General features: G+C 37.4%; 1 protein-coding gene across 1 annotated transcript; it reads left to right on the top strand.

Moving 5' to 3' along the window:
• Positions 1 to 1,888: 1,888 nt before the first annotated feature.
• Positions 1,889 to 26,314, top strand: NXPE4 (neurexophilin and PC-esterase domain family member 4). Its single transcript, XM_042958932.1, is given in 7 exon segments — positions 1,889 to 1,987; positions 10,285 to 10,606; positions 10,609 to 10,755; positions 10,758 to 11,007; positions 22,794 to 22,903; positions 25,783 to 25,950; positions 25,953 to 26,314. Coding segments are annotated over 7 exon segments (1,458 nt in total).
• The last annotated feature ends 214 nt before the right edge of the window (positions 26,315 to 26,528 follow it).

Genomic DNA, 26,528 nt, shown 5'->3' with positions numbered 1-26,528 from the left:
TAACTGCTGAGTTGCCTGGCTGTAGCTGCCATGGGCTTGCTGGTGGGTGCAACCAACCCTCAGCCTGGCTCTCTGTGTGCTGAAAGGCAGGGCTTGCACTCTGCACAGCCAGCTCAGAGCCAAGGCTGCAGGAACTACAGGTGTGCTGGTGTGTGGAGTTATTGCCATCCCTTCCCAGGGCAGGAGTCATTTTTGAGGGATGCTGGTCCTAGATAGGGCTTCCTGCTGGGTGTGGCAGGGTAGTAATCACTTTGGATGAGTATGTGCTAAGATGAGGGACTTGGGCAAGCAGGTCCATAAGGGAATCACCAGGGCAGGACACATGGTGAAAGCAAAGTAGATGGAGAGTGTTATTATGGTCTCCTAGAAGCATCCAGCATTCTGGGCTAGCAGAAGGCAAGAAAAAAGTACCTGCCAGCCCTTTTGTTCCTGGACAAATCACCTACAAATCCCTGCCCCTCTTGCGCATGTCCTAAAATTAGTCAGTAAATCTCCTTCATGTACGCCCCCCTTTTCAACTGCTGCTTTTGTGTGTTGTCTCAGGCAAGGCTTTTTCACATGCTGACTCTTGAAGGGTGAGGACTCCACTTCTGTCACCCTCTGGCTCTCCTAATGTTAAGTCCCACTAATTTCTAAAGCTTCCAGATTTAAAGCTTACTGATTTTTAAAATATATGGCCAATAATCTTCAACAAAACAGGATAGAGTATCCAATAGAAAAAAGACAGTCTCTTCAACAAGTAGCACTGGGAAAACTGGACAGAGACATGCAGAAGAATGAAACTGGACCACTTAAACCATACACAAAAATAAATTCGAAATGGATGAAAGACCTAACTATGAGAGGAAATCATCAAAATCCTAGAGAATAAAACAGGCAGCAGCCTCTTTGACCTCAGCCGCAGAAACTTCTTTCTAGACATGTCTGTGGAGGTAAGGGAAATAAAAGCAAAAATGAACTATTGGGACCTCATCAAGATAAAAACCTTCTGCTGAGCAAAGGAAACATTGGATAAAACTAAAAGACAACTGACAGAATGGGAAAAGATATTTGCAAATGACATATTAGATATATTCAAAATCTATAAATAACTAATCACACTCAACCCCCAAAAAACAAATAATCCAGTGAAGAAATGGACAGAAGACATGAGCAGACAGTTTTCAAAAGAAGATAGATCTCCATAAGGCACTAGAACATGTTAGGGGGTCTGGGAGGGTTTTATCTTACCCCTAAAATTCTCAGGATTCTAAAATGTGAGAAAGTGTCAAAATTTCATGAAGCTGGATTACACGTATTGCAAACACAAATGATTATATTGTTATTTACTAGCAGTGTGAAAGATGTTTCCTATGAAGGTAAAAGGAATTCTGAGTCTTTTTTTGCATTTTCTCTCATCCTTCCATGGATACTCAGATCCCACAGACAGGATCCCTCCTACTATCAGCACTGACACCTTGGCAATGAGGCACATCTTGTTTGCGGGAGCCACAGCAGCCATTTCCCTGACTTGTGGCTCAGGCTCCAGTGACCGTTCCCTGGATATCTGTTCTTCACTTGGCTGATGCTGGCAATGTGCCCATTTTCCTTGGGCTCTTTTAGATCCTGGCCAGCACTACTCTTACCCTACTCATACCCCCCCAAGAACTGATGATCTCCTTGCTTGTATTTTACTGTGCAAATACATGACCCTTTTTTCCCCTGGTTGAGCTCTCATGTTTATATCCCTCATTTAGACCCATAAACATAGGGGAAAGGAAGCTACTCAATCAAAGATAATGACCAAGATACACACTAACTGCAAGGAGAGCACACATAAGGAGGACCATTTATCTTGCTCACATGAGGCTTTTGAGTGGTTAAAGGGGGTGGGAGTCTTTTAAGCATAATGGACAATAAATATATGAACCACAAGGATCTACATGAACTTGGTTATACCATTCGTGTTGGAGTAATGCTGAGTGCTGTCAAGTGCTCTAAATCAGAGGTCAGAGTGACAGGAATCCTGATCTCAGCTCTGTTTGCAAGCATACTAGATAATCGGGACAAACCATTTAAATTCTCTTCTGTGCTCTCAGTTAAGTCCAGCATATCTGTTATTCTTGCTTCAGGAAGAAATGCCAGGTTGACACTAAATGTCAACATCAATATAACTAGAGCAAATTAAAATGCATAAATCTGTGTGTTAGAGTGGGTGGTAAACTTGGATGATTGCTAACATTAGTCTCCTAAGGAGCAACCAAACCAGAACTGTAAATCTTTATCTCTTAAAGGGTCCCTAGGGCAGAATTGAGCAATCCTGGACCCAGTCATACACATTAAGTTCAAACAGCTTCTCCAACTGTCCTCATGTGAAGACCTAAAGAAGTATTGTTAACGCCGGTTCAGTAAAGCATAATCAAAGATGTTGAAAGGATTATTATGTGCTTATGAAACAGATCTTGATTCTTAAATAGACAAACAGACATGTTTATGCTTAACTTCCTGTGTGGGACAGCACAAATGAGACTGTGGAGGGATCCACAGTGTAATCAGCTACTGCTTTCTATGGGCACTGGTACAATTGCCTCGGGTACCTGCTCTTTCTGGCACCATTTCTATAAATTTAAGAATCCAAATCCCAGATGGATTCAAACTCATGACTGTAAGCTATTACGCTGTTGTTCTGAGAGTTAATATCATTGTCTTGCCTACATTGTATTTGAGGTTCCATCAGTTCAATTCAAATTTTATTGAGTACCTACAATGTACAAGATAATATGCACTTGAATCCTGGCAACTGGGTCTTGATGACAAGGCTCAGATGGAAACTAGGCAGTTACAGTTTTTCAGGTGAAGAATCATTGAGTTAAATCCACTCTTTACTTCATCAGGTGTTTATTGTGTATGTACTATAACTAGACTAATAAAGTCTAAAGACATTAAAATTATTCGAAGAATTTCATTTTTCCTCCCCCATTTTGCATGAACTGATAACCACAGCTTGTGATTCAGACACCCCCTTAAGGTGGAGTTGGCATGCCTGATAGCTTTGCTGAAATAAGCAGAAGATTGTGTTTCCAAATTAAAAGCATGCAGGCAAATTTGCCTGTGTTTTCTTTTGGCACAGAGGAGATGCACCCCAGTTGTACTCTTGTGGCTTCAGAACAAAGCCTCAACACTCAGCTTATGGTAGTTCCTATGTATATTAAACACAATCTTTAAAGGTATGAAAACATTTTCACAACTGTGCAGGTGAGGGAAAAGGTAACATTTTTTCTTGGGTATCCAGACTTCTAATGTCTATGTATAAACTGGGAATCTGGGATAGGAGGTGTTTCTAGGGGAGAGTCATTTAAAAGATGGAAAATTTTAGAAAGGAAGCACTCGAGCAATCTTTTTTTTAATGCTTATTTATTTTTTAGAGAGCAAGAGCAGGAGTGGGGGAAGGGCAGAGGGAGATGGGAACAGAGGATCCGAAGTGAGTTCTGTGTCGACAGCAGAGAGCCCAGTGCAGGGCTCAAACTCATCAACCATGAGATCGTGACCTGAGCCAAAGTCAGCCACCTAACCAAATGAGCTACCCAAGAACCACTAAGCAATATGCTTTTAAAATACAACTTGAAGTTCTTGCACAAAGACAGAAATTAAGATGTAACAATGGAAAAACGTTGAAGTTTTTAAATATAAGTTTTAAAATATTTTCAATCTTCAGTGATACTAAAAAGGCTAATTAAGAATAAGGAACATAAGAATTATAATAAAGATGCTGGGAAAATCAAGTGATATTAAAAGGGCCCGGGGATAATGTGACGATCACGGTCAACATTTGCTGAGGTGTTCTGTGTCTACATTTTGTGTTTAAGGGAAGAGTATAATAAACCTGTTAGGTGAAAAACTAGCCAGGAGACTTGACCTCAACATTAGCAATCCTGCATCTTACCGGCCATTAACAGCTCAGTTTCATAGAGTCCATGGTGGGCTCTCATGTCTCAGAATAGCGCTTCAGTTGAAGGGACAAGTTGATAGCCAAAGGTGGCCGTTGGTGGGATAGTAAGAGATGCTGGGGTGGGAGGGAGGCAGGGTTCTGTGCTGGTAGAAACTTAGGACAAAAGAATCAGGAGTTAGACATTTTTTATGTGTTTCTGCATTTCTTTTGTGCTGTGTGTGTGTTTGTTTTGTATTCTCTCTTGTGGGATCCTAATCATGACAAGTATGAAAAATCCTAAGTTACTGTTAGTACTGTTTATATTTGCCTCCTGGATCACGTTTACAGTTTTCCAACACTCCACAAAGGAATCTCTTTCTGTGTCTTACAGAAGTATGATTTTACTTCCTACCTCACCTGTTCTAGGAAAGTCCAAACAACCAGAGTTATACATCGTAGTACGGGAATTTGAAAAGCTTACACAACCTTGAAGAACTAACATGTTTGATAACCATTACGGAGCACAGGAGAGGATAATAGTGTGTGTGTGTGTGTGTGTGTGTGTGTGCGCGCACATGCGCGCGCACGCGTGCACACATTCTTCCTCTGTCACTTACATACACATCTGTGATGATTTTCTCCCCATGTGTAGCTTGTTTGTTCATTTCTTTAATGACATTTCTGCACAACACCTTTTCATGTTGATATAGTAAAATCCGCCTTTTTAAACAGTTGATTCTTTTTGAGGATTAAGAAACCCTTCCCTATTTCGGTGTCAGATTATTTATCTAAATATTCTACTTAAACCTTTAAAGGTTGCTTTAGACTTTTAATCCTGTGACGGATCTGAGTTTTTTCTTGCTGATTTTTGTTTCCTTATGGATGATCACCTTTTCCGTTCTTACTTTGTAGTAGTTTTCTTCACTGCTGATTTGTCATGACATTTTTTGTCATATATCAAAATTTCTGATAAGTACAGATCCTCCTCCATTTGTACTACTCCACTGACTAATGTATCTTCCCCATATTAATGCTGCATTGCTATAATTAATATAATAATAATTTGCTTCATAGTTACTCTTAAAAACTTGTAGGTCAAGTTACCTTTGCTTAACCTACTTCACAATGTTCCTGGCTGGTCTCAACCCTTTACTCTTTATATGTTTTACAGTCGGTCTGCCAAATTTGCTGGAAAAAATCTTACCTAAATTTTATGTGCATTATATTAACCATGTAGATCAACTTGGGAAAACTGACATGTTCATAACATTATTTTGGTCTTTAGCACCATGTAATCTCTCTCCATTTATTTAGGTCTTTAAGATCATTCAGTAAATTTTAATAAATTTTGCATATATGTCTTGTATATCTTTTATTAGATTTATAACTAGGCATTATTTTATAATTTTTTGTTGCTGTTGTAAATAGTGTTTTTTAAATACATTTTCTAATTCCTTGTTGCTGATGTAAAGGAATACAGTTGACTTTTGCATATTGAACAAGATTTTGTTTTCCATGGTCTCTGATTCATTAATTTATGGATGCAAAGATCACCTGAAATTTCTCTGCTGATAGAAATATACTTGCTTTAAAGTCTTGTTTTGCTTTTTCTGTGTCTATTACTTTGTTTTCTCTTTATTGAACTTAATACCTTTTCTTTCATGAGTTGGCTTTCATAAAAATTTCACTAATTCTTGGCTGGGTGTACATTCTTATACTTAAGATTCTGTGGTGGCCAGGCCTCTGAGTACTGTCACCTATTTTCTCCAGCATGTTTGTAGCTCAGCTGCAGAAAGTACTCAAGGCAACAAATGCTCTGCATTTGTCTAGGGTGTTGCCACACATGCAGGGTCCTACCCTGCACCCTCAAACTTAAATTTCTATAGCTTTTACTCACAGTAGAGTACAAAAGTTCCCATTTCTATCTGCCTGGCCGTGCACAAGGGGAAAAATAGGGAAGTATTAACCATCCCAATACTCCTCCTATGGGCCACTCCTTTACCACCTCTTAATCCAATCATCAATTTCCTCCAGGTTTGTAGTAGCCCTGAAGTGGTTTCCATCTTGTGCAGAACTCTCACTGACATGCATTTGGAGCCATGGTTTTCTTCATTGATCTAATCTCCTCTGCCTTTTACTTTTCCTGCATTTTACTGTTGACATTTCTTTGTTTGTTTGTTTCTTTCTTTCTTTCTAAGTAATCTCTCCACCCAACGTGGGGCTTGAACTCACGATCCCCAAGATCAAGAGTCATGTATTCTACTGACTGAGCCAGCCAAGCCCTGCTCTTTTTCAGACTTCTCACAAATTCTGGTCTAATTAAGGTACCTCTTCCTATTTCCAAGAATACTTAGAAAGTTTTAAGTTTTTTACTTTTCTGTCTTTCATTTCTGTGGGAAATTGAGGATATAATATATCCCTTGTCCTCCTTCTTGAATCAGGAGTTTCCTATTTATTTTCACCAACAAGTTTTTTGCACGAAGTATAATTCTGTCATACTAAAAATTACTTAAGTTTTTTATTTGAAGTTATAACAATTAAAAATTCTGAGAATTATCTGATAATATCTGATGATTAAGAAATTACTCTGATAATGTTCCTATCTTCTAGTTTATTATTTATTTCTTATCTAGTTCCTATAGCAACTAAAATAGGTTTTTAAGTTTCTAATTATTGTGAATTTCTTGATCTGTCTCTTGAATTCTGTCAATTTTTTTTCACATATAAATACATGGATGTGTAGGTACATACACATTTATGATTCCTATGTTTCTAGCAAATTGACTTTTAGCACTTGTAAATGTCCATCTTTATGTCTGGTAACATGTTTTGTCTTGAAGTCTATTTTAATATTAGCTTTTTTATGCTTAAATGGTATATTAATTTCCATCCATTCACTTTCAGTCTGTAGATAACTTCATACTTAACCTACATTCTTGTTAGACAGCAAATAGAGACACTTGGCTGGCTTAGTCAATAGAGCACATGACTCTTGATCCTGGGGCTATGAGTCCAAACCCAAATTGTATGTAGAGATTACTTAAAAATAAAATTAAAAAAAATATGCTTAGTCAACTTACTGGTTTTTTAATGTTTATATTTATTTATTTTGAGAGAGAGAGAGAGAATATCCCAAGCAGACTCCATGCTGTAAGTGCAGAGCCTAATGTGGGGCTTGAAATCACTAACCATGAGATGATGAACTGAGCCAAAATCAAGAGTCAGACGCTGAACTAACTGAGCCTCCCAGGTGCCCTAGGCAATTTACTGTTAATAAAATTATTCACTAGATTTAAATCCACCAACTTGCTGTTTGTTTTCTCTTTGGCCCTTCTGTTCCTCTTTTGGGATGAATTGAATTTTTTTAGAATTTCCTTTTAGTTTCTTTATTATTTTTACAGCTATAAGGGTTTTTTTTAAGTGTTTCTTGTAGGTATTATTATATACACTCTTTTATAGTTAATATCGTGCTACTTCATGTAATCTGTAATAACCTTTCAACTATTTACTTCCACTGACTCATCTCCCCATTCTTTATGTTGTAGTTTTCATATTATTACAAAATTGGTTTTTACTTTAAATAATTACATGCATTTTAGGGGTGCCTGGGTAGCTTAGCCAGTTGAGCATCCAACTTTGGCTCAGGTCATGAAATTACAGTTTGTGAGGTCAGGCCCCGCATCAGGCTGGCTGCTGTCAGCATGGAGCCTGCTTTGGATCCTCTGTGCCCCTGTCTCTCCCCTGCTTGGGCTCTTTCTCTCCCAAAAATAAGCAAACATTTTGGGGCACTCAGTCAGTTAAGCATCTGACTCTTGGTTTCAGCTCAGGTCATGATCTGACGGTAGATGAGATGGATCCCCTCATCGGGCTATGTGCTGACAGTGCAGAGCCTGCTTGGGATTCCCTCTCTCTCCCTCTGCTGTGCTCGTGTTCTCTCTCTCTCAAAATAAATGAATAAACTTTAGAAAAAACTTTTAAAAAATAATAATAATTACATTAATTTTAAATTAGGAAACAAACATTTAGAATTTTATATTTATCCTTATTGTTACCATTTCTGGTGTTTTTCATTCCTTCCAGAATATCCATGTTTCTATTTGTTGAATTTCCCTTCTGTTTGAAGAACTTGAGTTAGCACCCCTTATAATGCAAGCCCAGTGCTGTTCCTTATTCCAAGTTTCAACTTCCCTCCAGTGTCAAGCTGCTAGTGGTAACTCTCTAGCGCTATGGGAAGGATTTTCTTTATTTTTGGCTTATTGTTATCTGCAGAATTGGTCTAACACAAGTTATTCTGCCTTTATTGAAAATTGTGAGATATTACTATAATTACTATGATTATCATTTTGTTATTTGATATGTTGATATTTTTCTTTATAAAAGCATTTTTATCAAACACCAGGGATGGCAATACAAACACTTAGTGTGTCCCAGGTACCATTCCCAATGTTTTTCATGTTAGTCCATTAATACAATAACATATAAGGTGTGTATCTTTATGACTCAGTTTTTTAGATGATGAAACTGACGAACAGAGAAGTTAACAAACTTAACCAAGTTTGTGTAACTAGTGGGTGACAGACTTAGGTTTTAATCCAGGTAAATATCTCTAAAATTGAGCTAGCCAGTGTCGAAAGCATGTTGTAAGACTAGAATTCTCATTCACTTCTCCTTCAGGCACAAATTAGCACCACATTTCTGGAAAACTATTTGCCATCATGTGTTAAGAGCTTTAACAGTATTCACCACCTTGGACCAATAATTCTGTTTCTGAGTTCTCAGCAAATAACTTGGATTGCAAAGATTTATACCAAAAGTGTTCTTCACAGGATTGTAAAAGTTGAATGCAATAAAAATCCAAAGATGGAAATAGGTGAACTGTTAAGTTGTACCCATAGGCTGGAATACTATATGAGCCAGTGACATAAGGTGAAGTTTTTAACAATACTATTTTTAAATCAAAATTCATTGGTAATATTTAATTTGTTCATAATCATGTTAAATGGCATACAGAAAAATGAAAGAAAAATCACAAGATTAATAATAATTATCAATGGTTGGTATAATTATCACTGATTTATATCCCCTATACAGTTTCACATCTCCCATTTTTAATAATCAGTGTTATTTCAGGGGCACCTGGGTGGCTCAGTGGGCTAAGTTTCTGATCCTTGATTTCAGCTCAGGTCATGTTCTGTGAGTCAAGTCCCATGTTGGGCTCCACACTGACAGCCCAGAGCCTGCTTGGGATTTTCTCTCCTTGTCTCTTTCCTTCCCCTGTTCACATGTGTGCCCCCCCACTCTCTCTCTCTCTCTCTCTCTCTCTCTCTCAAAATAAATAAACTCTTAAAAAAAAAGCATTTTAATAATCAGTGGTATTTTATGATTAGAAAATAGATATTTTTATAAACCTATGTTGATTATCTCCTAACTAGAACAATCTGAAAAATACTAATAGCATAAAATGTTTAAGCAGAGTATAAAAGAACAGAAAAAAAAATCATATTTTACATAAAATCCCCATGCATCTTAAACATTTTCTTTTTTTAAAAAAAATTTTTTAACGTTTATTTTTGAGACAGAGAGAGACAGAGCATGAACGGGGGAGGGTCAGAGAGAGAGGGAGACACAGAATCTGAAACAGGCTCCAGGCTCTGAGCTGTCAGCACAGAGCCTGACGCGGGGCTCTAACTCACGGACCGCGAGATCATGACCTGAGCCGAAGTCGGCCGCTTAACCGACTGAGCCACCCAGGCGCCCCTTAAACATTTTCTTAAGAATATTTTTAATGACTGAGTTCTAGCTTTAAGATTAAATAATAAAACAGCAATAAAAATTGTGTGCTATGCAGTTAAAAAAAAATTTTTCCTGTCTTCACAATTGCCCAGCAAAAGTGTATTTTTAAAAAAAAATTTTTAATGATCATTTATTTTTGAGAGAGAGAGAGCAAGAGTGGGGGAGAGGCAGAGAAAGAGGGAAACACAGAATCTGAAGTAGGCTCCAGGCTCTGAGTTGTCAGCACAGAGCCTGAAGCGGGGCTTGAACTCACAAACTGTGAGATCATGACCTAGCTGAAGTCAGACGCTTAACCAACTGAGCCACCCAGGTGCCCCAGTAAAAGTATATTTTATCATCACCACTTTAGGGAAGAAGATCCTAGAACCCAAATAGATTAGCTGGTGAAAAGTGCAGTTCCACCACCAAATTCGAGGAAACTTATTTTTCCCATGAAACATATATGATAATAAAATCTCCGTATCATTTTATTTCAGGTTTTGCATCTGCTCTTATTCTAAAAAGATCGAAGTTGGCTAGCCTACCAAAAATGATTATATTACATAAAGACATTATGTTCTTTATTGTATTCATTATCACCTCAGATATGGACTACACTTAAGACGCCCATCTCCCTCTATCACTGGAATTTTATCATGAAGCCTTCATGTCCTGAAGTACTACTGCATCCAGTAGTTTGATCAGCAGAGACTGAGCTGAGAATAAAGGGAATCATGGAGAAACTAGACCAGCTGATCCCACCCAGACCTTTCACCTACGTGAACACCACCACCAGTGCTGCACACAGCAGAGCCACCGTCCTTCACCCTCGAGATGCCTACTGGAGGGGGGATCAGCTAGACCTCCTTCTGGAGGTAAGGGGCCACTTGGGACACAGGAAGATGTATGGTGGGGATTTCCTGAGGCCGGGATGTCCTCCCCAGATCTGAAGGCAGGTGCTTCAGGAAAGGCGACAGACTTCAACAATGGCATCTTGTCAGCTTCGCCCTGCGAAGGCCAGTTATCTCTGTCTCTTCTGCTCATCCACCCCAGGGAAGGGGTGTCAGCTCTCTGGAGGCAAGGAACCAAGGCTGTGACAGGGCGATCTTCACAGGCCAGTTTGCCAGGGGCACCTCCCATGTCAATACTGATTGTGGCCTGGTTTTAAACTCAAGCACTGAGCTATGTGCATACCTGGATACGCAGGAGCAAGTAGCTTTCCACTGTGTGAGACCTCAGCACATGTCCTGTGCTGCACTCACTCACATGCATTCCAAAAACAAGGATGTTTCTTATCTCAGCAAACAAGAATGGAGACTCTTCGAAAGGTAAATAATTATAGTCTGGAGACTACCTGGGAAAATATGGTAATGATTTAGCCTACATGTTGATCTAGTGAAAGTGCTAGGAGTATGTCCATTTTGGGACTCTATAAAGAGCCGTTTTAGAAAAGGTCTTTGAATTCATTTGGGGACAGTGTTTACTTTCCAGTAGTCCCCAATCCTTGTGAATATTTAACCCTTATCATTGAAACAAAAAGGTACATAAACAGAATAAAAACTTAAAAGGGAATCAGAAATATACATGTAAGTAAGTGCTCGAGTATATTCTTCTGTAAATTACCTTGCACATCTTCTGGGTATCTGCACCCCCTGGGCTAGTAAACAAAGAAAGGGAAATATAATCAGTGGCCTAGAACTGTGGGTACAGTAGTCAATTCGTAGAATTAAGAAGTAACCGAAGCAGTAGATAATTAATGACTTGTGCTTAATACTAAGCCCATTTATTTTTCAATATTTATTTATTTATTGTGAGAGAGAGAGAGAGAGAATATACAGGGGAGGGGCAGAGAGAGAGGAAGAGCGGGAATCCCAGACTCCATGCTGTCATCACAGAGTCCAGTGTGAGGCTCAATCCCATGGACAGCAAGATCATGACCTGAGCTGATATCAAAAAGTCAGACATTTAACCTACTGAGCTGCCCAGGTGCCAGTACTAAATCCATTTAAAGCGTTTCTTTCTTCAGGTGACTTGTTCATTGTTATCAGTCCTGTTGGTACTCTGGGTATCAGGCTTCTCTGTGGTGGGCCAAGATATCAGTTACCCAAGTGAATGAATGATTGGAATCACTAGGCTATCGTAAACCTGTTTTAAGAAGTGGAACTCACCATTAATCTATTAATAGGCAACAAATTACCTGATCATCCAACACAGTCACCTTCAAATATCAAAATTCTCTCCCAATTTACACCTAGGTGTTTACCTCTCCACATCACCACCATCATCCCCTTCCCACATCACTAAGAACCTAAAAATAACCATCTAAAGGTTTGCAACCTACCATCTAAGAGTTAGTTCATTAAAACAAAGTTGGGGGAGGGTGCCTGGGCACCTTAGTCGGTTAAGGGTCCAATTCTTGATTTCAACTCAAGTCAGGATCTCACCATTCATGAGTTTTGAAACCCACATCAGGGTCTGCACTGATGGCACAAAGCCTGCTTGGGATTCTCTCTCCCTCTCTCTGCCCTTCCCCCACTTGTGTGTGTGCATGTGTGTGTGCTTGCATTCTCTCTCTCTCAAAAATTAGAAAAAAAAAAGAGTTCATTACAGTTTCCCCTCTTGGTTTTTGCTTGCATATAAGTGAAATTATAGGGCATTTATTTGTCTTCTCCTGTCAGACTTATTTCACTTAGCATAGTACCCTGTAGGTTCATCCCTGCTATTGTAAATGGCAAGATCTCATTCTTTTTTATGGTTCACTTGCATTCCATTGTGTGTGTGTGTATTTACAAAATGTATATGTGTGTGTATATATTAACATACACACCTTTTCTTTATACATTCACTTATTGGTAGGCCCTTAGTTTGCTTACATATCTTGGCTAGTGTAAATATTGCTGCAGTAAACATAGGGGTGCATATGAGTTTTCAAGTTCGTGTTCTTGTTTTTTTCAAATAAATACCCCAAAGTGGAATTAGTGATTCTTCTGCTGTTTCTCCTTCTAATTTTTTTGAGAGGACTCCATACTGTTCTCCATAGTGGCTGCTTCAATTTACACTCCCACTAACACTGCACAGGGTTCCCTTTTCTCCACATCCTCATCAATCCTTGTTAGTTTTTGTATCTTTCATGATAACACTTCACAGCCATCAAATTGGCTCTCTCATTGTGGCTTTGATTTGCATTTGCCTATTGATTAATGATGTTGAGCATGTTATCATGTGTCTTTTAGACATCTCTATGTCTTCTGTGGAAAAACAAAATCTCTTCATGTCCTGTGCTCAATACCAGATTGTTGGGGGTACGAGGAGTTACACTAAGTTGTATAAGTTCTTTTTATATATTGGATATTAACCACTTACAGGATTATGATTCCATTCAGTAGGTTGTTGTGTTGTTCAGTTGGTTTACTTGACTGTGCAAAAGCTTTTTAGTTGGACGTAATCCCATTTGTATATATGAGCTTTTATTGCCCTCGTCTTAGGAAATTGTTCCCTGAAAGTGTTGCTAAAACCAGTGTCAAATTAGTTATGCCTTCTAGGAGTTTTATGGTTTCAGGTCTTAAATTCAAGTCTTTTAATATATTTTGAATTTTTTTTTTCAATATATGAAATTTATTGTCAAATTGGGTTCCATTTGAATTTGTTTTTGGTTATGGTATCAGATAATGATCCAGTTTCATTCTTTTACATGTAGCTGTCCAGTTTTCCAAATGCCATTTATTTTTTTTAGTTTTGTTTTTTTTTTAATTGATTTATTTATTTAAATTCGAGTTAGCTAACATACAGTGTACAATCAGTTTCAGGAGTAGAAACCAGTAATTCATCATTTCCATATAACACCCAGTGCTCATCCCAACAAGTGCCCTCCTTAATGCCCATTACCCATTTAGCCCATCCCCCCACCCATCTCCCCTCCAGCAACCTTCAGTTTGTTCTCTGTATTTGAGAGACTCTTATGGTTTCTCTCCTTCTCTGTTTTTATCTTATTTTCTCTTCCCTTCCCCTATGTCCATCTGTTTTGTTTCTTAAATTGCACATTTGAGTGAAATCGTGATATTTGTCTTTGACTGACTTAGTTCACTTAGGATAATATACTCTAGTTTGATCAACATTGTTGCAAATTACAAAATTACATTCTTTCTGATTACCCAGTAATATTCCATTGTGTATATGCATATTTACCAATCTTCTTTATCCATTCATCACTTGATGGCCATTTGAGCTCTTTCCATAATTTGGCTCTTACTGATGGTTCTATAAATATTGGGGTGGATGTTCCCCTTTGAATTAGTATTTTTGTATCCTTTGGATAAATACCTAGTAGTGCAATTGCTGGGTCACAGGGTAGTTATATTTTTAATTTTTTGAGGAAACTCAATGCTGTCTTGAAGAGTGGTTGCAACTTTGCATTTCCACCAACAGTGCAAAAGTGTTCTCCTTTCTCTGCATCCTCATCAACATTTGTTGTTTTCTGAGTTGTTCGTTTCAGCCATTTACATTCTGGTGTGAGGTGGTATCTCATTGAGGTTTTGATTTGTATTTCCCTGATGATGAGTGATGTTGAGCATCTTTTCATGTGTCAGCCATCTGGATGTCTTCTTTGCAAAAGTGTCTGTTCTTGTCTTCTGTCCCTTTCTTCACTGGATTATTTGATTTTTTGGGTGTTGAGTTTGATAAGTTCTTTATAGAATTTGGATACTAAGACTTTATCCGATATGTCATTTGTAAATATCTTCTATTCTGTCAGTGGTCTTTAGGTTTTCTTGATTGTTTCCTTTGCGGTATAGAAGCTTTTTATCTTAATGAGGTCCCAATAGTTCATTTTTGCTTTTATTTCCCTTGCCTCCACAGACAGGTCTATAAAGAAGTTGCTGCAGCCAAAGTCAGAGAGGTTACTGCCTGTTTTTTTGTGTAGGGTTTTGATGCCTCCTGTCTCACATTTGTGTCTTTCATCCATTTTGAATTTATTTTTGTGTATAGTGTAAAAATTTGGTCCAGATTCATTCTTCATGCTGCTCTCTAGTTTTCCCAGCACTGTTTGCTGAAGAGACTGTCTTTTTTCCATTGGATACTCTTACCTGCTTTATGAAAGACTAGTTGCCATATGTTTGTGGGTCCATTTCTGAGTTCTCTATAATGTTCCATTGATCTGTTTTTGTGTCAATACCATACTGCCTTAATGATTGCAACTTTATAATCAAGCTTTGAAATCTGGAATTGTGATGCTTCTAGCTTTGATATAGAAACAAACAACCAAAACAAACAAACAAACAAACAAAAAAACCCTGTGGAACAGATCAATGAAACTAAATGCTCGTTCTTTATTTTTGTTTTTTTTTTTATGTTTGTTTATTTTTGAGAGAGTGAGTGTGCATGAGCAGGGGAGGAGCAGAGCAAGAGGGAGACCCAGAATCTGAAGTAGGCTCCAGGTTCCGAGCTGTCAGCACAGAGCCTGACACGGGGTTCAAACCCACAAACCATGAGATCATGACCAAGCCAAAGTCAGATGCTTAATTGACTGAGCTACCCAGGCCTCCCAATGCTGGTTCTTTGAAAGAATAAACAAAATTAGTAACCCCTAGCCAGACTTACCCAAAAGAAAAGAGAGAGTACCCAGATAGATCAAATCATGAATGAAAGAGATGTCACTACCAACACTACAGAATGCAAACAATTATAAGAGAATACTATGAAAAATTATATTCCAACAAACTGGGCAATCTGGAAGAAATGGACAAATTCCTAGTGACTCACAAACCACCAAAACTGAAACAGGAATAATTAGAAAATTTGAACAGAGTCATAACCAGCAAGGAAATTGAAACAGTAATCAAAAATCTCCCAACAAACAAAAGTCCTGTGCCAGATGGGAATTCCCAGGGGAATTGTACCAGACAGTTAAAGAGAAGAGTTAATACTTGTTCTTCTCAAACTGTTCCAAAAAATAGAAATGGTAGGAAAGCTTCCAAACTCATTCTATGAAGACAGCATTACCTTGATTCCAAAACCAGAGACCCCACTAAAAAGGAGACTTACAGGTCAATATTCCTGATGAACCATTCTCAACAAGATCCTAGCAAATTGAATTCAACAGTACATTAAAATAATTATTCACAGGGATGCCTGGGTGGCTCAGTTGGTTAAGCATCCACCTTCAGCTCAGATCATGATCTCACGGTTCATGAGTTCAAGCCCCGCATCAGGCTCTGTGCCAACAGCTCAGAGCCTGGAGCTTGCTTTGGATTCTGTGTCTCACTCTGCCTCTCTGCCTCTCTCTCTCTCTCTCTCTCTCTCTCTCTCTCTCTCTCAAAAATAAACATTAAAAAAAAAACTCACCATGATCAAGTGGGATTTATTCCTGGCCCGCAGGACTGGTTCAGTAGTCACAAATCAGTCAACATAATATACCACGTTAATAAAAAGAAAGGATGAGAATCATAGGATTCTGTCAATAGATGCAGAAAAAGCATTTGACAAAATACTGCATCCTTTCTTGATAAAAACTCTCAAGAGAGTAGGGATAGATGAAACACACTTCAACATGATAAAGGCCATATAAAAAAGACCCACAAGCTAATATCATCCTCGGTGGGGAAAAACTGAGAGCTTTCCCCCTAAGGTCAGGAACATGACAGGTAAGTCCACTATCACCACTGTTCAACATAGTACTGGAATTCCTAGTATAGTCCTAGCCTCATACAAAAATAAAGAAAACACATACGAATTAGCAAGGAAGAAGTCAAACTTTAACTCTTTGCAGATGACATGATCCGCTACACAGAAAACCCAAAGACACCACCCCAAACCTGCTAGATCTGATGTATGAATTCAGCAAAGTTGCAAGATAGAAGATCAACATACAGAAATTGGTTATATTTCTATACACCAAACATGAAGCAGCAGAAAGAGAAATCAAGAAAGTGATCCCATTTACAATTCCAAAAATAATTATATACCTAGGAATAAACCTAACCAGAGAGGTAAAAGATCTGTATGCTGAAAACTATGGAAAGCATATGAAAGAAATTGAAGGAGATGCAAAGAAATGGAGAACATTCCATGCTCCTGGATAGGAAGAACAAATATTGTTAAAATGTCAATACTACCCAAAGCAATCTACACGTTCAATGCAATCCCTATCAAAATAACACAAGCATTCTTCACAGAGCTAGAACAGACAATTCTAAAATTTGTATGGAACCAGAAAAGACCCCGAATAGCTAAAGTAATCTTTAAAAAGGAAACCTAGTACCATATATTGAAGAGACTGTGTTTTCCCCATTGCATATTCTTGGCTCTGTTTTCATACACGAATTGACCACATGAGTGTGGGTTTATTTCTGGTATCTCTATTCTACTCTATTGATCTATGTGTTGTTTTGTGCCAGTAACATACTGTTTTGATTACTACAGTTTTGTAGTATAGTTTGAAATCAGACTATGATACCTCCAGCTTTGGTCTTTTTTCTCAAGATTGCTTTCACAGTTCAGGGTCTTTTGTGGTAACAAACAAATTTTAGGAATATGTGTTCTGGTTCTTTAAAAACTATTCTTATTTTGAGTAGTGTTGCATTGAATCTGTACATTGCCTTGAGTAGTATGGACGTTTTAACAATATTCTTCTATCGTGAGCATACTATATTTTTCCATACGATTTTGTCATCTTCAATTTCTTTTATCAGTTTCTTACGTTTTCAGTTGATAGGTTTTAAATCTCCTTTGTTAAATTTATTCTTAAGTATTTTATTCTTTTTGATGCAAGTATAATTGGAATTGTTTTCTTAATTTGTCTTTCTGCTACTTTGTTATTAGTGTATAGAAAGAACAGATTTCTGAATATTGATTATGTATTTTGTAACTTTACTGAATTTATGTTAATTAAATCAGTTTGGTGAAGCTTTCATGGTTACCTGTGTATAGTATTATGTTATCTCCAAATAGTAATAGTTCTTACCAATTTGGATGACATTTATTTCTTGTTTGATTGCTGTACAAGGACTTCCAATACTATGTTGAGTAAAAGTGATGAGAGTGGACATTATTGTCTTGTTCCTGATCTTAGAGGAAAAGCTTTCAGCTTTTCTCTTTTGAGTATGGTGTTAGCTGTGGGTTTGTCATATATTGCCTTTCTTACGTAGAGATCTGTTCTTTCTATATTCACTTTAAGAGTTCATGTCATAGATGTATATTGAGTTTGGTCAAAATGCATCTATTAAGGTGATCTTAGGATTTTTATCCTAGTTTGGTTAATACGGTATATCACATTGATTAATTTGCAGATACTGAACTTTCCTTGAATTCCTGGAATAAATCCCAGTCAATTGTGCTATATGATCTTTTTAATGTATTGTTGAATTTTATTTGTTAATATTCTGTTAAAGATTTTTGTCATCTAAGTTGATCATGAATATTGGCCTGTAATGGGGTGTGTGTGTGTGTGTGTGTGTGTGTGCGCGCGCGCACGCGCGCGCACGCGCGGGCAGTGTCTTTGCCTAGTTTTGCTATCAGGGTAGTGCTGGCCTCGTGAAATAGTTTGAAAACATTGCTTTCTTTATAATTTCTTGGAATAGTTTGGGAAAACTAGGTATTAACTTTTCTTCAGGTGTTGATTAGAATTCACCTGTAAAGCTGTCTGGTCCTGGACCCTTGGTTTTTGAAAATTTTTAAATTACTGACTCACTTTCATTTCCTGTAATGGCCTATTCTGATTTTCTATTTCTTTATGATGCAGAGTTAGAAAGCTGTTCATTTCTTCTAGGTTTTCCAAATTTTTGGCATGTGACTGTTCATAGTAATCTTTTAGGATACTTTATATCTGTAGTATCATTTTATAAACTCTCCTCTTTCATTTCAGGATTTCATGTTCTCTTGTTTTTATTGATGAATCTGGCTTGACATTTATTGATTATCTTTTCAAAGAATGAGCTTTAATCCATTGATCTCTCCTATTTTTTTTCAGTCTGTTTCATTTATTTCCATTCTGACCTGTATTACATCTTTTCTCCTAACTTTAGGCTTTGTTCTTTTTCTCTAGTTTCTTCAGGTATAAAGCTGGATTGTTAATTTGGGATTTTTGTTTGCTTGCTTGCTTACTTGCTATATTACTATAGCAATTACAATTACTCTCTTAGAGTAATATTACTATTACTCTCTTAGAATTGCTTTTGCTGTATCCCACAAATTTAGGAGAGTTGTGTTTCCATTTTCATTTGTCTCATGGTATTTTTATTTCCCCTTTGATTTTGTTTTAATCCATCGGTTGTTTAGTAAAATGTTTAATAAATGTGTTTAGTTTTTTCCAGGTCTTCTTGTAATCGATAACTAGTTTCATACTGTTGTGATTGGAAAAGATGCTTGTTTTGATGTCACTCTTCTTGAAGTTAATGAGACCTATCCTGGAGAATGTTCCATGTGCATCTTTAAAAAAATGGGTGTTCTGGAGTTTTTGAATGAGATGTTCTGTGGATATCTATAATGTGTCATTTAAGGCCACTGTTCCTTATTGGTTTTCTGTCTGGATGTTCTACCCATCAATGAAAGTGTGGAGTATTTAAGTCTCCTACTGTTAGTCTATTACTATCAATTTCCCCCTATGTCTTTAAATATTTGCTTTATGTAGTTAGATGCTTCAATGTTGGGTTGCATGAATAGTACAAACATTATATCCCTTCCTTGGATTCACTCCTTTATCATTATGTGATACCTCCTTTGTCTTTTGTTACAGTTTCTGTTTTAAAGTCTGTTTTGTCTGATATGAGTATTTTATACTATCTTTTTATTTTCATTTGCATGGAATATCTTATTTTCCTTCACTTTCAGCCTGTTTGTCTTTAGATCTGAAGTGAGTTTTTGTAGGCAGCTTAAAAATGGTCTCATTTTTTATCTGTTTTGCCACCCTATGCCTTCTTTTTTCTTAGAAGTGTTTTATTTTAAATGTATTTAATATGAACATGACTATGCAGATTTTCCATTTCATCTTTTGTTGATTTGGTTTTATTTTTCAAAGAATTGATCCATTTCATCTAAGTTTTGAAAATTTCTGGCATACATTTTTATTGTAATATTGATTTGGTACTTTTTAAATGTCTGCAGAATCTTTGGTAAAATCTTATTTTTCATTTCTAACATTGGTAATTTGTGCTTTCTTTTTTCTCCATTGAAGCACTCCATTTAAATTTGAAGCAATTACTGGTAGGTATGTACTTATTGCTATTTTGTTCATTGCTTTCTGGTTCTTTCTGTGTTTCCTCCATTCCTTTCTTCTTCTTCTCTTCCCTTTTGGTTTCTTTTCTTTTTTTTAATTATTATTATTTTTTGGCTTATTTTCTTTACAGTTATATTTGGATTCCTTTCTCTTTTGTGCATCTATTATAGGTTTTTGGTTTATGGATATCATAAGGTTCATATATATATATATATACATACATACATACACACACACACACACACACACACACATATATATATATATTTTTTAAGCTGTTAGTTCAAGTTCAAATGCATTCTAAAATACTACTTTTTTGTTCCCCCCATCTGGTTTTGTTTTTTTTTTTTTTTTGATGTCTTATTTTACATCTTTTTATCTTGTGTATCGCTTAAATGCTTATTGTAGTTATAGTGGCTTAACCTGTTTTTGTGTTTAACTTTCATACTAGTTCTTTAAGTGACTCTTTAGTACCTTTACTGCCTATTTGCCTTTACTAATGAAATTCTCTCTCTCTCTGTCTCTCTCTCTCTCTCTCTCTCTCTCACACACACACACACACACACACAGATAGGACCTACTGTTTTCTCTTTATCATTTCTTGTAAGTCCAGTCTAGTGGTGATTAACTTCTTCAGTTTTTGCTAGTCCAGGAAACTCCATATTTCCTCCAATTCTGAATGATAACCTTGTTAGGTAGAGTATCCTTATTGTAAGTTTTTCCTTTTAGCACTCCAACTATATCCTTCCACTCTCTTCTGGCCTACTAAGTTTCTGCTAAAAATCAGCTGATAACCTTATGGGGTTTCTATGTATATGGTTATCCTTCTCTTCCTGATTTAAGATCCTCTTTTTACCTTTAACTTTTGCCATTTTGATTGGCATACTGTGTCTTGGTATGAATCTCTTTGGATTCAACTTGTTTGGGACTCTGTGCTTCCTGGACCTGGATGTCTATTTCATTCTCCAGCTTAGGGAAGTTTTTAGCCATTACTTATTCAAATGAGTTTTTCTGCCCATTTCCTTCTCTCTCTTCTTCTGGGATCCTTATAATGTAAATGTTAGTATGCTTAATGTTATCCCATGGCTACCTTAAACTATCCTTATATTTTTTATTTTTTTAATTTGTTTCAGTGTTTGTGTCATTCAGTTTCGGTGATTTTCACTATTCTGTCTTCCAGATTGCTATCCCATTCTTCTGTTGTATATACTCTACTGCTGATTTACTCTAATTTATTTTCCATTTCAGTTTGTATTCTTTGGCTCTGCTTTTTTTATATTTTCTAACTCTTAAAGTTCTCCATTCTTCCATTTTGTTGATCATCATTATAACCATTACTTATCTCTGTTTTATTAAGGTTTTGGGGTAGGGGTTATTTTGTTTTTTCATTTGGGACATAATTCTCAGTTCCTCATTTTGTTTCACTCTTTTTTTTTTTTCTATGAAATAGGCAGAATAATCATGTCTCTCAGTCTTAACAGTGTGGGCTTGTGCAGGAGCATCCCCTGTGTAAACTGTGTGCCTGGTGGCTTTGGTAGAATGACTGGCGCTGGAGTAGGCATGGGTCATGAGGTTCTAGGGTGTACTGTGCTGGGGCCACCCTGGTAAGACAGCTGGACCTGGAGTGGGCCTGGGCCAGGAGATCCTGTCACACACAGTGCCTTACAAGATGGCTGAGTCTGGAGTGGGTGTGTGCCAGGGGTTCCTGGTGTATATCATGCCAGGGCAGTCTAGGCCACCTTGGCAGGATGGCTGGGTAAAGCATGGCCTGGAGAAATACTGTGGCGTGCCACTCTGGGGCCCCTTGGCAGGACAGTTGGAGCTGGGGAGGGCACAAACTGGGGGTTGCAGGGTGGGGTGGTTCTTCTAGGGGCAGCTGAAGCTGTTGTGAACTAGGGGCACAGGACTTGCTTGGGGCAGCCCTAGTAAGCTGGCTAGAGCACTTGGACTCTGCTCCCATCAATGCTATTAAGATGGAAGGAGAATGCAAAAAATGGCACTTACCAGCATCTCCAGCCCCAGAAAGCGTTTCAGTAGCTCCTTGTCTATTTAGCAGATGATCTAGGATTAGTTAATGCATTTTCTTCACTTATAAACTAGTTGCCTTTTAAATAGCTGGTTTTTGCTGTGCCCTTAGATGGGGAAGTCTGTATGTGTGCCCCTCCATGAGGTTGTTGCATTGGGAATGAGGCTCCTATTGTTACCATGCTCCCATCTTTTTACCCTTCTCCATGTAGTCCCTCTATCATTTGTCATGCAGAAGCTGTTCAATCAGCCCTCACTTTTTCAGGAGGAATTGCTGTATATGTAATTGTAGATTTGGTGTGTCCATGGGAGAAGGTGAGTTCAGGGTCTTCCTATGCTGCCGTTCTGGACCCTCTGTTCAAAGAATTTAGTTTGATGACGGCATTTAAGGTGCTGTGACAGAATGTAGCAAACTTGGGGGTAAAGAGGGATAGAATGATAAAATAATTGAGTTTTTATTACTAAGCAAGAATTGGTAACTTTCATAGAAAGGCAAATAAATGCTTAAATTTTACCCAGAGTGTTCTTTTTCTTGGGGAGGCAGGGAAGGGGAGAAAACATGTTCTCTATAATGAACATTAATGGGCATCACTTAGAAAATTCATATCAGAAAAAAATTTTACTAAAAAAAACTATGACATTTAAAGGATGATGTTTCAATAGGCTTTTTCCCCTCCCTCATGACCTATTAAGAGGATACTTAGAAAACATAATAGATTCTTAATAAATGCTGATGAATAAGGTGATATTTCGAAGATCCTATCTTGCTGATTCTTTGGCAGAAAAAACAGTTCAAATGAAAAAGAAATGTGAGTTTGGAATGGCATCCACAATCCCGGGTGGACATGTCTGGAAAGACACATGGAATCCTGTCTCTTGTAGTTTGGCTCCAATCATCAAAATGAAAGAATGCCTAAGAGGAAATTTTATATATCTAATGGGAGATTCCACAATCTGCCAGTGGATGGAATATTTCAAAAACAGTATCAGCAGTATGCCACAGTCTAAGCTACTATTTATATCTCTTAAAGAAATTACTTTTATTTCAAGGTAGCAATAAGAAATGCCTCTTCTTCATATTTCTTAATCACAACATACCCAAACTTTTCCAGACATCCTTCCCTTTCCTTTAAAACAATATGTTTATCTGACTGGAAGGGAGCAAGTATAGAAAAGGTTTATTACATTCCTATCCCTGCAGAATACATGCCTCAGTTTGTATCCAGCATGCTCAGAAAATTGTTAACAGAGCTGAAAATACCATAAGATATTGCCCATTTTCTACAGTTGGGATGATGCTTAAGAGTGTGGATTTTAGATCCTGTTGCCCTGGAAGCAAAATTTGACTTCTCCATGTCCTACCTGGATAATCTGGTGCAATTTACATAACTAGTGTCCCCCGCAGTTTTTTCATCTGTAAAATGCAGATGAAAATAGTACCCACCTGGTAAAATGAAGTATTATATACAATGCATTTAGAATTGTTTGTTACATAGTGAAGTTCTCTTTAGTATAAGCTATCATCACTGTATCATTACATGAAAAGAGAGATGCCAGGAGCAAGGTGATGACTTTGCATCAGTTAGAATTAGGCACAAAAAAAACACATGCTTTTAAGTATTATCATATATAAACTTTGCCTCTTAGGAGCCATGACCTTTGGCATGTTACTTATTGTCAGTGCGTCATTTTCCTCATCGATCAACTCCACATGATACTACCTGGTAGTTATAAATACTAAAAGAGATAATAGTTATAAAATTTTTAACACGTTGCAAGGCACACAGACACATAGAAAGTGCCTAGAAAACTTCAATGCAGTTATCTAACATCCAGGTTGGGGCTAGAATCCAGTGGCTAGAATCTTAGTCCCGGTCTCTATTTACTAAACCAAGGATGCACAAAAAGTAATTCAGAACTCACTAGTAGATCTTAGCACTCTTACCTATAAAACTGTTACTGTCTGCCCATTGTGTCCTGGGTCCTGGCTGTCATCACTGGGGACAGTGCACCTCATGTGGCTCCATTATGGCCTTTCTGGAATGATGCCACTCTTGTGATCTCAAACTTAGAAGGCAAGCTATCCTCCCATTATAAAATCAGTAGGGCCTTGGCTCCAAGCAGTATGTAGAATTCCCACCAGAAGGGGAGAGTTTTAAATTGTGACCTCCGAACTCCTCCATACCTCAGTTTTGTGGTAATCTTTAAACAATTAAGGGTCTGGTGGTAATCTCTAGCATCACATTCAGTACCAGTGGATCTCTTAGGTTATAGAAAGTACTGAATTACTGAGTTACCTCCCTCTTTGTCTAATCTTTTAAATTGTAGCAAAATGTGTGTTACACATTTTGTTAAAAGTTAAATTTTACAGCATGCTTTGGGCAAGGATATTGAAGTAAATTAGCAGCAGAATGAAGACAATGATACTGCCATTTTCATTCAACTAATGCTCCAGTGTCTTCATTTTCAAACCCCCTGGGTTAAAACTTTAAATGTAGCCCTTTACTTCAAAGATGGCACTTGTTACAAAGCATTAATAATCCTCTTATATATATTTTCCTCAGAAGTTCTAACTACAAAGCAGCTGGCCCCGATAGTCTGATAAAGGTCTAATTTATGGGATGAAAAATTGAAGGACATCATTTTATTCTGTTCATATTACATTTTCATAGGTTCTAAGATTGGGTAGACTGTTTTCACAAGAATTGGGAGGAAGTTCAAATTCAAGTGCAGATTTTGTCACTAGCTGTATAATCTTGAGCAGGTCATTTCATCTCTTGGTTTTCTATAACATGGTAGTTAAATTGTGTGTGTCTGTGTGTGTGTGTGTGTGTGTGTAGACACAGTAGTTCCCCCCTCACCCCCTTTTATCTATGGTTTCACTTTCCACAGTTGGAGTTACTCACAATCACCTGTGGTCTGGAAGCAGAAGATAATTCTCCTGACATATTGTCAGAAGGTCAGTAGTAGCCAAAGGCCATGTCACAGCACTTACATCATTCGCCTCATTTCATCTCATCATGTAGGCGTTTTATCATCTCAAATCATCACAAGAAAAGAAAAAGGATGAGTGCAGTACAACAAGATCTTTTGAGAGAGAGAGATCACATTTATCTAACTTTATTCCAGTATATTATAATTATTCTCCTTTTTATTGTTCATCTCTTACTGTGCCTAATTTATAAATTGAACTTTGTCAAAGGAATGTATGTATAGGAAAAAACCTAGTATATATACGGTTCAGTGCTATCTGCAGTTTCAGGCACCCACTGTGGGTCTTGGAATGTATTCTTAATGGATAAGGGGGACATGTGTGTGGAAAGGAGGAGCACGCTTTGAGGTGAATGAATGTATAAATCCAAATAAGTGCTTTGTAAACTATGAAGCCCTTCACAAATGGATAGTAAAACCATTATTATAGATGACATGCTCAATCCCATTCTAAGAATAGGTAAAGGAAATGCAGAAGCAGAGAATATAATTCCAGTCTTAAGGAAACAGAGTATTAGGTTTATTTGGTTTTTGAAATGTATACTTCAATTAGTACTTTCTCTATCCTCAAATAAGCTTAATCTACAGCTCACAAAATGTACAAAAATAATACCTTAAAAATTAACTACATCACACTCCAGTGAAGTTACTTGAATTTTTTCCATCCCCAATTTGCTTTTGCATGGTTCTACAAGGGAGCATGTATAATTTCTTATCTGCGTAGCACTTTTGATTCAAACAGTCTTCAAAGCTATTCTTTCAGTTGAACCAGTAATAAATCAGTCATGATTAACTTATGATAAACACCAAACCTTTTCTTCTGTCTTTATGATCTTTATAATTTTACACTTCTTTGATTTTGGGGATTACCTGTCATCAGCACTGAAGTCAATGGATCTGCCTGAGGCTGGAAAATTTCAACACTAACTTGCTGTGGACTTGGATGAGAATATCAACATTCAGTGGCAAAAACATGGTTATCCCTTGATTGGATCATTGGCCTATTCAGTGAAAGAAATTGAGTACATTGCCAGAGTCATTGACAGACTGGAGGAGATAAACACACCGTCATTGTTATTTCTCTGGGCCAGCATTTCATACCCTTCCCCACTGATGTTTTTATCTGAAGGGCCCTCAATGTCCACCAAGCTGTTCAGCGTCCTCTTCTGAGAAGCCCAGACACTATGGTTATCATCAAGGCAGAAAACATCAGGGAGATAAACACCGATGTGGAAAGATTTAGTGATTTTCATGGTTACATCCAGTATCTTGCCATTAAGGACATTTTTCAAGATCTCTATGTGGGCATCATTGATGCCTGATATAACAATTGCATATAGCAAAATAGTGTCCACCCACCTCAATCTGTAGTCAGAAATCAAATTAATATATTGTTAAACTGTATTTGCTAGCTAACATCTCTGAAATTTATTCACTTAATTAAAAACATTTATGAAGTATTCGCTGTCCTGTCAGATGCTGTATTTGGCTCTGCACTCCCAATCAGCATGAAATAATCTACACTATGGCTAATCCATAAACCACCAATTCAACCAAATCAGTTCTTTCTAATTGGGCTTCTACTTAAGAGAAAAAAAAATTTAATGCTCATGAAAGGGACCTACA

Source organism: Panthera tigris, chromosome D1 (assembly GCF_018350195.1).
Source record: "Panthera tigris isolate Pti1 chromosome D1, P.tigris_Pti1_mat1.1, whole genome shotgun sequence".
NCBI classification, from domain to species: domain Eukaryota; kingdom Metazoa; phylum Chordata; class Mammalia; order Carnivora; family Felidae; genus Panthera; species Panthera tigris.
Note: the sequence above shows the minus strand (reverse complement) of the source record. Positions and strands in the feature narration are given on the sequence as shown.